This window comes from Lepidothrix coronata, unplaced genomic scaffold (assembly GCF_001604755.1).
Source record: "Lepidothrix coronata isolate B3197 unplaced genomic scaffold, Lepidothrix_coronata-1.0 Scaffold214, whole genome shotgun sequence".
Taxonomy (NCBI): Eukaryota; Metazoa; Chordata; class Aves; order Passeriformes; family Pipridae; genus Lepidothrix; species Lepidothrix coronata.
The window spans coordinates 573,560-586,341 of record NW_016690394.1 but is presented as its reverse complement, the minus strand read 5'-3'; the positions used below and the strand labels follow the sequence as shown (position 1 = coordinate 586,341).

General features: G+C 55.7%; 1 protein-coding gene across 1 annotated transcript in view; it reads right to left on the bottom strand.

Annotated features, from left to right (window-relative positions):
* The window catches only part of CROCC (ciliary rootlet coiled-coil, rootletin), a 25,873-nt gene continuing 13,091 nt past the window's right edge, over nucleotides 1-12,782 (bottom strand). Inside the window, exons 18-33 of the mRNA XM_017833374.1 lie at nucleotides 12,180-12,322; nucleotides 11,974-12,108; nucleotides 11,052-11,183; nucleotides 10,747-10,985; nucleotides 9,975-10,134; nucleotides 9,714-9,881; nucleotides 8,614-8,950; nucleotides 7,867-7,994; nucleotides 7,671-7,791; nucleotides 6,117-6,271; nucleotides 5,626-5,640; nucleotides 4,723-4,866; nucleotides 4,321-4,464; nucleotides 2,162-2,278; nucleotides 913-1,020; nucleotides 1-843 (exon numbers count right to left, since the gene is read on the bottom strand). Of these exons, the coding sequence (XP_017688863.1) occupies nucleotides 793-843; nucleotides 913-1,020; nucleotides 2,162-2,278; nucleotides 4,321-4,464; nucleotides 4,723-4,866; nucleotides 5,626-5,640; nucleotides 6,117-6,271; nucleotides 7,671-7,791; nucleotides 7,867-7,994; nucleotides 8,614-8,950; nucleotides 9,714-9,881; nucleotides 9,975-10,134; nucleotides 10,747-10,985; nucleotides 11,052-11,183; nucleotides 11,974-12,108; nucleotides 12,180-12,322 (2,297 nt within the window). The 3' untranslated portion in view covers nucleotides 1-792. The remainder of the gene's footprint in view (nucleotides 844-912; nucleotides 1,021-2,161; nucleotides 2,279-4,320; nucleotides 4,465-4,722; nucleotides 4,867-5,625; nucleotides 5,641-6,116; nucleotides 6,272-7,670; nucleotides 7,792-7,866; nucleotides 7,995-8,613; nucleotides 8,951-9,713; nucleotides 9,882-9,974; nucleotides 10,135-10,746; nucleotides 10,986-11,051; nucleotides 11,184-11,973; nucleotides 12,109-12,179; nucleotides 12,323-12,782) is intronic.

The following is a 12,782-nucleotide window of genomic DNA, read 5'->3' as shown; positions in this document are numbered from 1 at the left end:
ATTATTGTTATTGTTATTATTATTTATTTAGGGACCCGACTCAACTCTTGTGCCCCACCAGCCCCACATTTGGACATCTCAAATTGCCAAACCTTCCCCAAAAAATTCCCTCAGAGCTCCCAGTCTGGATTTCTTCACCTTTATTTGTGCCAGGAATGCCAAGGATCGGGGGGCACTCAAAGCCACCACCTCAATTCCAGTGGGTTTTCCAACTTCGAGCTGCCCCGTAGCACCAGTAAAAACCCCCAGTTTCAAAAACAGCCATAAAAAAATCCCACTATTTGCTAAAAATAGCCTTTAAAAGCACCAATCCAGGGAGTTTTGTGTTAGAAAAAGGGGGGAAAGTAGGATGTGGTGAGTGGGAATAAACCAGTTGGTTCTTCTGGCACTAAAAACAGGGAATATTTCCCTCTTTTTTTTTTTTGTTAAAAAAAGCAATAGGAAAATGGGAAAACCATCCAACAGGCCCCAAATTGTATCAAAAATAGACAATTTGGTCGTCTCATTGGAAAAGTGCAGCTTTGGAGGCAAAAATCGCTGTGGGTTCGGAGCAGGGATGGGGATGGATCCCCCTCCTCCATGGAATGAGCTGTGCCAGTGTCTGCTGTGGATTTGGGATGGGGATGGATCCCCCTCCTCCATGGAATGAGCTGTGATGGTCACTGCCATGTTTTTTTGGGATGTGGATGGATCCCCCTCCTCCATGGCCAGTGTCTGCTGTGGATTTGGGATGGGGATGGATCCCCCTCCTCCATGGGCTGTGCCGGTCCCTGCGGGTGTCCCGGGATGTCCCTAAATCCCGGGGGGGTGACGCTGGAGCTCCTGCTCCTTCAGCAGCGCGATCTGCCAGGAATGGGGGAGGTTGGAGGGCGGCAGGAGGGGACAGTGTCCCCCCCGGGGGTGTCCCCTCACCTGCTCCTCCAGGCTGGGCCCGATCCGCAGCCGCTCCAGCTCCCGCTGCAGCTCCGGGGACGATCCCAGGGCGGGAGCAGAGCAGAGCTCCAGCGCCGACACCTGTGCCTGGACAACACCCCAAAACGGGGCACTCCGGGGAGGGCACCCCAAAAACAGCCCAGCACCCCCCGGGGCAAGCACAGCACCTTCCCAAAAGGGGATGAGCCCAGGGAAGAGCCCAGCACCATCCCAGGAACAGCTCCAGTGTCTCCCCGAGCTGGGAAGTGCTCCCGAAAAGCGAACCCAGTGCCATCCCAGGACCAGCTCCAGCACCTCCCTTCCAGCTGGGATGAGCCCCAGGAGAACCCAGGGCCATCCTAGTACCAGCATGTCCCTTCAATGTGGGATGAACCCAGGGCCATCCCAGCATCTCTCAGAAGGGATGAGCCCAGGGAAGAGCCCAGCACCATCCCAGTGCAAGCACCAGTGTCTCCCGGAGCTGGGAAGGGCCCATAAACACCCCCATCCCAGTACCAGCCCCAGTATCCTGCCAGGAAGGGAGGAGCCCCAAAAGCTGCTCAGCAAACTCCCAGTGCCGACCAGCACCTCCCTTCCAGCTGGGATGAGCCCAGTGCCATCCCACTGCCATCCCCAGCATCCTTCCCAAACTGGGATGAGCCCAGTGCCATCCCAGTGCCATCCCCAGCATCCTTTCCAAACTGGGATGAGCCCAGTGCCAACCCAGTGCCATCCCCAGCGCCATCCCCAGCATCCTTCCCAAACTGGGATGAGCCCAGTGCCATCCCACTGCCATCCCCAGCATCCTTCCCAAACTGGGATGAGCCCAGTGCCATCCCCAGCATCCTTCCCAAACTGGGATGAGTCCAGTGCCATCCCCAGCATCCTTCCCAAACTGGGATGAGNCCAAACTGGGATGAGCCCAGTGCCATCCCCAGCATCCTTCCCAAACTGGGATGAGTCCAGTGCCATCCCCAGCATCCTTCCCAAACTGGGATGAGTCCAGTGCCACCCCAGTGCCATCCCCAGCATCCTTCCCAAATTGGGATGAGTCCAGCTCCATCCCAGCTCCACCCCAGTGCCACCCCAGTGCCATCCCCAGCACCCTTCCAGGCGGGATGAGCTCCCCAAGGAGCTGCCCATCCCATCCCATCCCATCCCATCCCATCCCATCCCCTCCCATCCCGCTGCAGGCCCCGGGCTGGGGCAGCCCCCCGAGGTGCCCCCTGTCCAGGGCAGGGTGACCCACCCGCAGCTCCCGCAGTCGTGTCCGAGCCTGGCCCAGCTCCCGCTCGGCTCTGCCCAGGGAGCGATCCAGCCCCGCCGAGAGGGGCTCGGCCCCGGAACCCGGCTGCTCCCGCTCCACCTGCGGACACAGCGGAGACAGCCATGGAGAAAACAGGGGCTGGAACACGGACACAATATAGCAAACCATCTGGAAACCCAGGAAAATATAGGATTTTATAGATATATATAAAATATGTATATCTATAAAATGGTGCATATAGATAAAACACAAATTATATATAATTATATATATAATATTATATATATTATATATATTACATTATATATTATATTATATTATAATATAATATATAACAATATATTATATTACTATATCATATATTATATATAATATTACACATAATATATATTATAATAACATAATATAATATAATATAATATAATATTATATATAATGTTATACAATACGATATAATATTATATATCATATATATTATATTATCTATTATGTGTAATATAGTATATAACATATATAATATATAATATATAATATAGAAAATATAATATATAATAATATATAATAATAGTGCATATTATTAGTATATATAATAATATATAGCATATAATATATATAATATGTATTATATAGTGTATATATGTGTACTATATATACACATATATAGTATATATATGTATTATGTATTACATATATTATCTAGTAGAATATATAATATATATTATGTATAATATATTAAAATGTATATAAACCCAGAAAATATATACGTACATAGATATTACATAGTACATAGCATATGCTATATATAATATATATTATATATTACATAGATAATACATCATATATACACATATATAGTATATGTTATGTATGATACACAAAAGTGTATATAAACCCAGAAATATACATGTACATGATATTAATATAGAATATAATTATATTATTATATTATATTAATTGTATTATATTTATATTATTATATTAGAATACAGATATTAAAGTATGGATAATGTATATTAAAACATATAAACCAGAAAAACATAGATGGGAATAGATATCAAAGTATGTGTAAGATATGTAAACATCATAAATATGGGTATTAATATATGTATAATATATAAAACATATAAAATGAAATATATGGATGTAAATAGACAGCAATAAATATATAATATATAGAAGTGTAATATCTACAGATATTAAAATATAATGTATATTAAAAAAGATATAAAAGCAGAAGATATATATGAAAATAAGTATTAAAATACATATAATATACGAAAACATATAAAATGGAAAATATAGATGTGAATAGATATTAATAAATATATACCCAAAGCCATCATATATAGAAATTTGTCTGATATATAAACCCCTATAAACCAGAAAAGTATGTCTCTAAATAGATATGAAAAATATGTAACTATATGATTATATCTAAAAATATATAGTTACAATATTATATCTCACTATAATATTAATAAATTTGTATTTTATAAATTATATATACACATATATTTATAGATAAACACACACAGAACCAGAAAATATATAATATAAACAGATAAAAATAATTTATAATGGTATGCATAGTACCATACATAGTATTTATATAGTGTATATATTTCTATAAAATACACATTTTAAATATGCTATATAACTATAGAAAATATACTATATATTACAAATAATATAACTCTAAAGATATAATATATAATTACATAATATATATTACATGTGGTATATTTATATTATTATTGTTATATTATATATGTTTTATAATATATAATAATATATAATAAATTATATATATTATATATTATATTATTTATATTATATTATGTTATGTTAGATTATATTAGATTATGCTATATCATATATTACATATTATATATTATGTTATATGTTATATAATATATATTTTATATTATTATTGTATATTGTATATTACACATTACACATTACATATTACACATTACATATTACATATTACATATTACATATTATATATTATATATTATATATTATATATTATGGGGTGCATGAGGGCAAGGGGGGCCTGGGAGTTGATGGAGGGGGGTGCACGGGGTGCTGAGGGGGTCCTGCCCGGGTTCAAAGGTCAGGGAATTTGGGGTCCCCCTCACCCGCAGCCGGAGCTGTTCCTCCAGCCGGTCCCTGGAGCGCTGCAGCTCCTCCCGCTGCTCCCGCATCCCCTGCAGCTGCTCCCGCAGCATTCCCTTCTCCTGCCGCGCCTCCGCCAGCGCCCGCCGCGCCACCTCCAGCCCCTCCTGCGGGACACCGGGATGTGCATCCTACCGGGATCCCCATCCCACCTCCAGCCCCTCCTGCGGGACACCGGGATGTGCATCCTACCGGGATCTCCATCCCACCTCCAGCCCCTCCTGTGGGACACCGGGATCTCCATCCCACCGGGATCTCCATCCCACCTCCAGCCCCTCCTGGGACACCAGGACACTCCCGAGATCCCCTGTGGGGACCCCTCTGTGTCCCCCCACCCCGTCTCCCCCCTGGGGCTCCCATCCCACCTGGAGCCCCCTCCGGTCCAGCTCTCCGGCAGTCAGGGCGCTCTGGAGCTGCTGGAGCCGCTCCTGGAGCAGGGAACCATCGGACACGGAGGGAGCGCTCGGAGAATCCTCCTTGGAATCGCTGTCCAGCGGGGCACTGAGCAGCTGGAATGTGCTGGAACGCTGCTCACTCTGGGCCAGCTGCACCCCAACACCACAGCAGTGGGGTCAGGGGGAACTGGGGGGACTGGGAGAGGGTTCAGGGCAAACTAGGGGACTGGGAAAAGGTTCGGGGGGACTCGGAGGCGTACAGGGGGAACGGAGAGGGGGGTCAGGAGGAACTGGGGTAACTGGGAGGGGGATCAGGAGGAACTGGGGGGACTGGGAGAGGGTTCAGGGGGAAGTGGGGGACTTGGAAAGGGTTCAGAGGGAACTGGGAAGGGGCATGGGGGGAACTGGGGGGCTGGGAAGGGGTACGGGGCAAACTGTGAGGGGGTTCAGGGACAACTGGGAGGAACTGGGAGGAGATTCAGGGGAAACTGAGGAGACTGAGATGGAGTTGAGCAGGAACTGGAGGGACTGGAAAGGGGTTCAGGGGGAAATGGAGAACTGTGAGAAAGGTTGGGGGAACTGGGAGGGGGTTCAGGGGGAACTGGGGGGACTGGATTCATTAACCACCACCCCGGGCAGGGGTGCCACAGTTGTCTCTGGGATTTCCCGGGATCGGGGCCACACCTGTTTCTGGAGCAGCTCCACCCGTTCCTTGGCCTCCTTGGCCTCCGCTTCCCTCTCTCCCAGTGCCCGCCGGGCCCGGCCCAGCTCCCCCTCCAGCACCCGCCGCTGCAGCTCCAGGCGGCAGCTCCGGCTCTCCAGCGCTTCCAGGCGCCGCTTGGCATCCAGGAGCTCGGCCCCCCCGGCCCGCGCCGCGCTCAACCGCTCCTGCGGGGCGGGAAGGGCTCCGGAATGCCGGCCTGGAGCCGGGATGGGCCGGGCACACGGCCGTGCCCGCCTGGCAATGCCCACAGCATTCCCACTTGGAATTCCACTTCATTGGGATTCATGGAGTTTGCACAGCGGGGTTTATCAGTTTTACTGGGATTTATGGAGTCTGCACGGGGGGCTCACCAGTTTTCCTGGGATTTACATGGGATCCATAGGGGAGTTCACCAGTTTTACTGGGATTTATGGAGGATGCAGATGTGGCAATGCCCACCTGGGCCGCACATCATTCCCACTTGGAAGTGATGTGGGAATGCCCACTTGGGCTGCCCAGAATTCCCACTTGGATATGGAGGGTTGTGGCAATGCCACCTGGGCCACCCAGAATTCCCACTTGGAAGCAGAGGGACATGGGGATGCCCACCTGTGCTACCCGGCATTCCCATTTGGAAGGGGAGGTTCGTGGCAATGCCCACCTGTGCCGCCCGGCATTCCCGCTCGGAATTGCGGAGGCTCCGCTCCAGCGCCGCCACCTTGTCCCGGAGCTCGCGGCGTTCCCGCTGGGATTGGCGCAGGGTCTCCTCCTGGAGCAGGAGCGTGGCCTGGGAGCTGCTCAGGTCCCCCCGGTGCCCTGGGAAGGCACAGCCCCCACCCCCCTTCAGCGGGAAAACAGGTGGGAATGGGATGTCTGCTGGTTTTCCTGGGATTTACGGGGGATCCAGAGGGGTTACGGGGTTTACTGGGGGTTATGGGGGACTAAGAGAGGGTTTACTGGGGTTTATGGGAATGCAGAAGGGGTTTACTGGGGTTTATGGGGGATACAGAAGGGATTTACTGGGGTTTATGGGAATTGCAGGGGGGATTTACCCATTTTCTTGGGATTTACAGTGCCTGCACAGGGGGGTTTTACCAGTTTTCCTGGGATTTACAGGGGACCCATAGTGGGGTTTACCAGTTTTACTGGGGTCTATGGGAGGTTCAGGGGGGTTTCACCCACTTTACTGGGATTTATGGAGTTTACTCGGGGCACTTCCCGGTTTTACCGGGGTGGGTGTGGGATGCAAAGGGCTTTCATCAGCTTTATTAGGGCTTATGGGGGATGCAGGGAGGGTTCACTGGGGTCTAAGAGGGATGCACAGGGGTTTTACCCATTTTATTGGGATTTATGGAGGTTGCACAGCAGGTTTCCCAGTTTTACTGGGATTTACACGGGATCCATAGGGAAATTTACCAGTTTTACTGCAGTTTATGGGGAATGCACAGGGGTTTTACCAGTTTTATTGGGATTTATGAAGTTTGCTCGGGGGGTTTTACCACTTTTATTGGGGTTTACAGGAAATACAGGGGACATTTACCAGTTTTACTGGGGTTTACGTGGGATCCAGAGCAGGTGTGACCAGTTTTACTGGGATTTATGGGGCCTGCACTGGAGTTTTACCCACTTCACTGGGATTCATGGAGTCTGCACCGGGGGTGGGGTATCAGTTTCACTGGGATTTACATGGGATCCATAGGGGAGTTTACCAGTTTTACTGGGATTTGTAGAGGGTGACGAGGGGCCTTACCCATTTTATTGGGGTTTAGAGGGGATGTAGGAAGGTTTTTACCAGTTTTACTGGAGTTTATAGGGGATCCAGAAGGGTTTTACCCATTTTATTGGGGTTTATGGGGTATATATGGAGGTTTTTACCAGTTTTACTGGAGTTTATGGGGGATATAGGGGGGGTTTACCCATGTTATTGGGGTTTATGGGGTATATATGGAGGTTTTTACCAGCTACACTGGGGTTTGCAGGAGATGCAGGGGGAGTTTTCCCAGTTGTACCAGTTTTACTGGGGTTCCTGATGTTTGCACTGCAGGTTTCACCCATTTTCCCAGGATTTTGGAGCCACGGGGGGGGAAATCCCAGGGACCACCCTCCAGTCTGGGCGGCACCATCGCCCTCCCCGTGCCTCAGCTTCCCCCAAAAGGGTCCAGCACCGGCCAAATCACCCCAAACCTCACCCAAAAAATCCCATCACCCCCATCACCTTCCTCGCTCTCTTCCATGAGCTTCTGGAGCTGCTGTGCCCGGGAATTGGCGTTATCCCGATCCTGCTCCACCTCCGCCAGGCGCCGGCCCAGGCTCCCGACCTGCACCCGCAGCTCCTCCTGGGGGCGGGAATGGGCTGGGAAAGGGGATTTTGGGGATAACGGCGAGGGGGAGGGAGGAGAAGGGGAATGTACCCGCTCCCGCTGCGCCTCCTGCAGCTCCCGCAGGAATTCCCGCAGGGCCGCCCGCGCCGCCTCGGGATCGGATGCGGGGTCGGGCTCCGGGGAGGAGCCGGGGCTTCCTGACCCCTCTGGGGCCCCGCCTGGGTGGGACAAACAGCGGGAATGGGGACAAACAGCGGGAATGGGGACAGCGGGAGCAGCACCCAGGGCAGGATGTGAGGGGGAGGGGGATGGACCACATCCTACGGAATGTGCCCGTGGGATATGGGGGACCCAGGGATGTAAGGATGAGGCAATGGGGTGGAAGGGACCCCAAGGATGCAGGGGACAGAGCAATTGGGGGCCCCAGGGCTGCAGAGAAGGGAGCAAAGGGATATATGGGACCCTGGTGATGCAGGGGGCAGAGCAGTGGTGTATGGGAGACCCCCAGGGATGGAGCAATGGGGTGATGGGTGACCCCAGGGATGCAGGGAATGGAGGAATAGGAGACCCCAGGGATGCAGGGGATGGAATAACTGGGTATGGAGGATCCCCAGGGATGGAGCAATGGGGTGATGGGCAACCACAGGGAAGCAGGGGATGGAATAACAGGTATGTGGCACCCCAGGGAAGCGGGGGATGGAGCAGTGGGGAGATGGAGCACCCCAGGGAAGCGGGGGATGGAGCAGTGGGCTGACTGACGGGTAACCGCAGTGACACAGTGCCCGCCGCAGGACACATCCCTCTCCCCCAGCCCTGCCGCAGCCCCGGGGCTCTCACCGGGGGCCAGGGGGCCGGGCCGGGCCCGGGCCATGCCCACGGTTCTCCGCAGGGCCGCCTGGAGCCCGCCCAGCCGGGACTCGGCCGCCCGGCGCAGCTCCTCGCCCCGGGCCAGCTCCGCCTCCAGCCCCTGGGCCCGGCCCTGGGCCGCGCTCAGCCGCAGGCTCAGCTCGGACACTTCGCCCCGCGCCGCCTCCACCTTCAGCTGCAGGTTCCGGGAGTCCGCCAGCAGCTTCTTCTCGTTGCCGCGAGCCTCCTCCAGGCTCCGCGCCAGCTCCTTCTCCCGCTGCCGGAATTCCGCCTCCGCCTCCGCCAGGCGCTGCTGGAGCTGCTGGAGCTGCGGGAGGGAAGGGAAGGGGCGATGGGACAGGGAGTGGTGACAGGGGTGGAGAGCGGGGTGAGGGAGAGGCGGGGGGGAGTGGTGGGGGGGGGGGACCCCTAAGGATAGGCGGGGGGGAGTGGTGGGGGTGGGGGACCCCTAAGGATGTGGGAGATGGAGCAATGGGGGAGGGGGACCCCAGGGATGAAGCAATAGGATGAAGGGGGACTCCAGGGATGCAGAGCATGGAGCAGTGGGGTGATTTTGATGCCAAGGGATGGAGCAATGGGATTATGAGGGATCCCTAAGGATGCAGAAGATGGTGCAATAGGGTGATGGGGGACCCCAAGGATGAAGGGGATGGAGAAATGGGGTGACAGGGAACTCCAGGGATGCAGAGGATGGAGCAATGGAGTAATGGGGGACCCCAGGGATGCAGGGAACACAGCAATAGGGTGATGGGGATACAAGGGATGGAGCACAGGGTGAGGGAGACTGAGGGGATGGAGTGATAGGAGACCCTCCAAGAATGGAGCAATGGAATACAGGGACCTGCAGGGATGCAGGGGATGGAATGGTGGGGTGACAGGGACACCCAGGGACACTCAGGGACACGGGATACCAGTTAGGGGGTGATGGGGGTGACTGGGGACAGCAGGCACCGAGCTGTGGGGTGAGGGGACAGCAACACCTCTGGACACACAGCCGGGGGGGGACAGAGATACTTTGGAATGTGGGGCACCAAGCAATGGGGTCCTGGGGATCCTTGGGGACTCCTCACCTCCTTCCTGGCAGCCTCCGTGTCGGCCTCACTCTCCGCCACCTTCCTCCTGAGGCCGAAGGCTTCGCGGCGGCTCCGCTCCTCCCGCTGCTCCTCCAGCGCCACGCGCGCCTGCAGCTCCCCCACCTCCCTGCTCCGCCGGCTGTTCTCGCTGTCCAGGTCCTTCACCTGGCCCGGGAGGGGACGGGGGGCGGCTTGGGGACACCCCGAATGGCTTGGGTGGTCCTCACAACCCTCCTCCTCCTCCTCCTGCCCCCGGACCTGCCGGCGCAGCTCCTGCAGCTCCCGGCGGGCGTCCAGGCGGCCGCGCTCCAGCTCCCGCAGCGCCGCCCGCAGCTCCGTCACCTCCCGCTCGGCCGCCGCCCGCCCCGCCTCCAGCAGCGCCAGCCGCTGCTCCTTGTCCTCCCCGGAGCGCTTCAGGCTGCGGGAAGCGGGAGCAGGGGCTGGAAGCACCTCCCAGGGGGTCCCAGCATCCCCCCGGCCCAGCAGCGTCCTGAGCATCGCCCTGTCTGAGCCAGGCACATCCCACTCCAAGCTGTCCCCATTCGGGGTGTCCCTCCATCCTGCGTGTCCCCCCATCGAGTCTCCCCATCCCCAGATTTCCATCCCTTTGTCCCGAGTGGCATTCAGACCTGGAGCAATTGTCCAGTCCCATCTGGAGCATCCCTGTGTCCTGATCCTCACCCCCACCCCGGGGATCACCCTCCAAGGTGCTGCGTCACCCCTGCACCTCCCAGCTCGTGCTTCCCCTCATCCCGAGCATCTCCCCAGCTCCTGCACCTCCCAACCTGTGCTTCCCCTCATCTCGAGCATCTCCCCAGCTCCTGCACCCCCAGCTCCGGCTTCCCTTCATCCTGAGCATCTCCCCATCCCCAAACTTCCATCCCCCTGTCCTGAGTGTTACCCGGACCTGGAGCATTGCCCCATCCCAACCGGAGCATCCCTGTGTCCCAATCCTCACCCCAACCCCGGGGATCACCCTCCAAGGTGCTCCATCCCCCCTTTGTGCCCCCGTGCCCCCCCCGGCCCTGACCTGATGCGCTCCCCCTCCGCCCTCCGCAGGGCCGCCCGCAGCTCCTCGTTGGAGCGGCGCAGGGTCTCCTTCTCCCTGGCCTCGTCGCCCAGGGCCCTGCGCGCCTCCTGCGCCTGCCTCCGCTCCGCATCCCGCCCTTCCCGGCTCTCCCGGGCGTCCCGCTGCGCTTCCAGCAGCTCCCGCCGCCCGGCCGCCCGCGCCTCGGCCGCCGAGCGCAGCTGCGCCCGCGCCTCCTCCGCCTAAAACGGGGCCGTCAGGGGGGGCCCGGGGGTCCAGGGACGGGGGGGGCTCGGGGCGGGGGTCACCTCCCGCAGGGCGCTGTCCCGCTGCTTGGCCGCCGCCGCCGCCTGGTCCCGGAGCGCCCGCGCCTCCCGCTCGTGGGTCTGAGCCGCCGCCTCCGCCCGCGCCCGCAGCGAGAGCAGCTCCGAGCACAGGGACTGCGGGGACAAGGACCCCCTGAGACCCCACACCGAGCTGGGGGGGCCGGGGGGCGGAGAAAGGGGGATGGGGGCACGGAGAAATGGGGATGAGGGTACGGGGGGGGCAGTGGGGGTGGGGTTCTGTACAAGGGGTGAGATGGGGATGGGGTTCCAGAGAGGGGTGCAACGGGGATGGGGGCACGGAGAGGGGGTGCAGTGGGGATGAGGGTAATGAGAGGGGGGTACAAAAGGGATGGGGGCAAGGAGGGAGGGTGCAATGGGGATGGGGGTACAGAGAGGGGATGCAAAGGGGATGGGGAACAGAGAGGAGGTGTAATGGGGATGGGAGGGGTTTGAAACTGGGGTCTGCAAGAAGGGGAGTCACTGGGGTGGTCTTGCAATGGTGGGGGTGTGACTCAGGCAGGAGGGGTTGCAATGGGGGGGTGCCCAGGCATGGGGGTCTGCAATGAGGGGGGTCATGGGGGATACCCAGACACAGGGGGGCTGCAGCAAGGGGGTTTTCAGGTATCAGGGGTGGCAGTAGGAGAGATACCCAGGCATGGGGGCTGCAATGGGGGACCACAGGCAACACCCACGCACGGGGGGGTTGCAGTAGGGAGTGCCCAGACATGAGGGGACGCAATGGGGGGGCCATGGGGGACCCCCAGGCACAGGGGCTGCAATGGGAGGGGACAATTCAGCTTTGGGGGTTGCCATGAGCGGGGACAGCCTGGCATGGGGCTTGCAGGGGGGGACACGCTGGGCTCTGTGCCATTCTGGGGGGTGCCCAGGAGCCCCCCAAACCCACCTGCTCCTTCTCCTGGTGGGTGGTGACCTCTCTCCGCTGCTGCTCCAGCTCGGCCGTGGCCTCGTCCAGGCTCCGCTGGAGCCCCGCCAGCGTCTCTGCCAGGGCTGCCCTCTCCTCCTCCTGCAGGGCCAGGGCCTGGGGGGGGCATGGCTCAGCCGGGGGGCACAGAGCAGGGACAGGGCCGGGGGGACACCGGGGACACCCACCTGCTGCTTCTCACTCTGGTGCTGCTGCCGCAGCGCCGCCAGCTCGGCCACCAGCTCGTCCTGCTCCTGCATCAGCCGGCCCCGCTCGGCCTCCAGCTCCTCCTGGGAACAGCACCCAGGAACACCAGCCATCACCAGGGAACGCCAACAGCACCAGGGAACGCCAACAATCACCAGGAAACGGCAACAGCACCAGGGAACCCCAACAGCACCAGGGAACCCCGACACCACCAGGGAACCCCAGAAGTCACGAACAAACCCAAAAAATCACCAGTAAACCCCCAAAATCAGCATACATGTCAAAATTCAGCATTACACCCCCAAAATCACCGGTGAACCCCAAAAATCATGAACAAACCCCTCAAATCACCAGCGAACCCCCAAAATCACCACTGTGCCCCAATAATCAGCACACATTCAAATATCTACAATGCACCCCAAAAATCAACACTGCTCCTCAATAACCAACATCGTGTCCCAACAACCACCACCACACCCCAACAGTCACCGTCACCCGCCGGATCACCCCAAAACCCCCAGAAATCAGCAGTGCACCCCACAATTCCATTCCCCCCCCCCCCGGCAGCTCCCACCTTGTGGCGC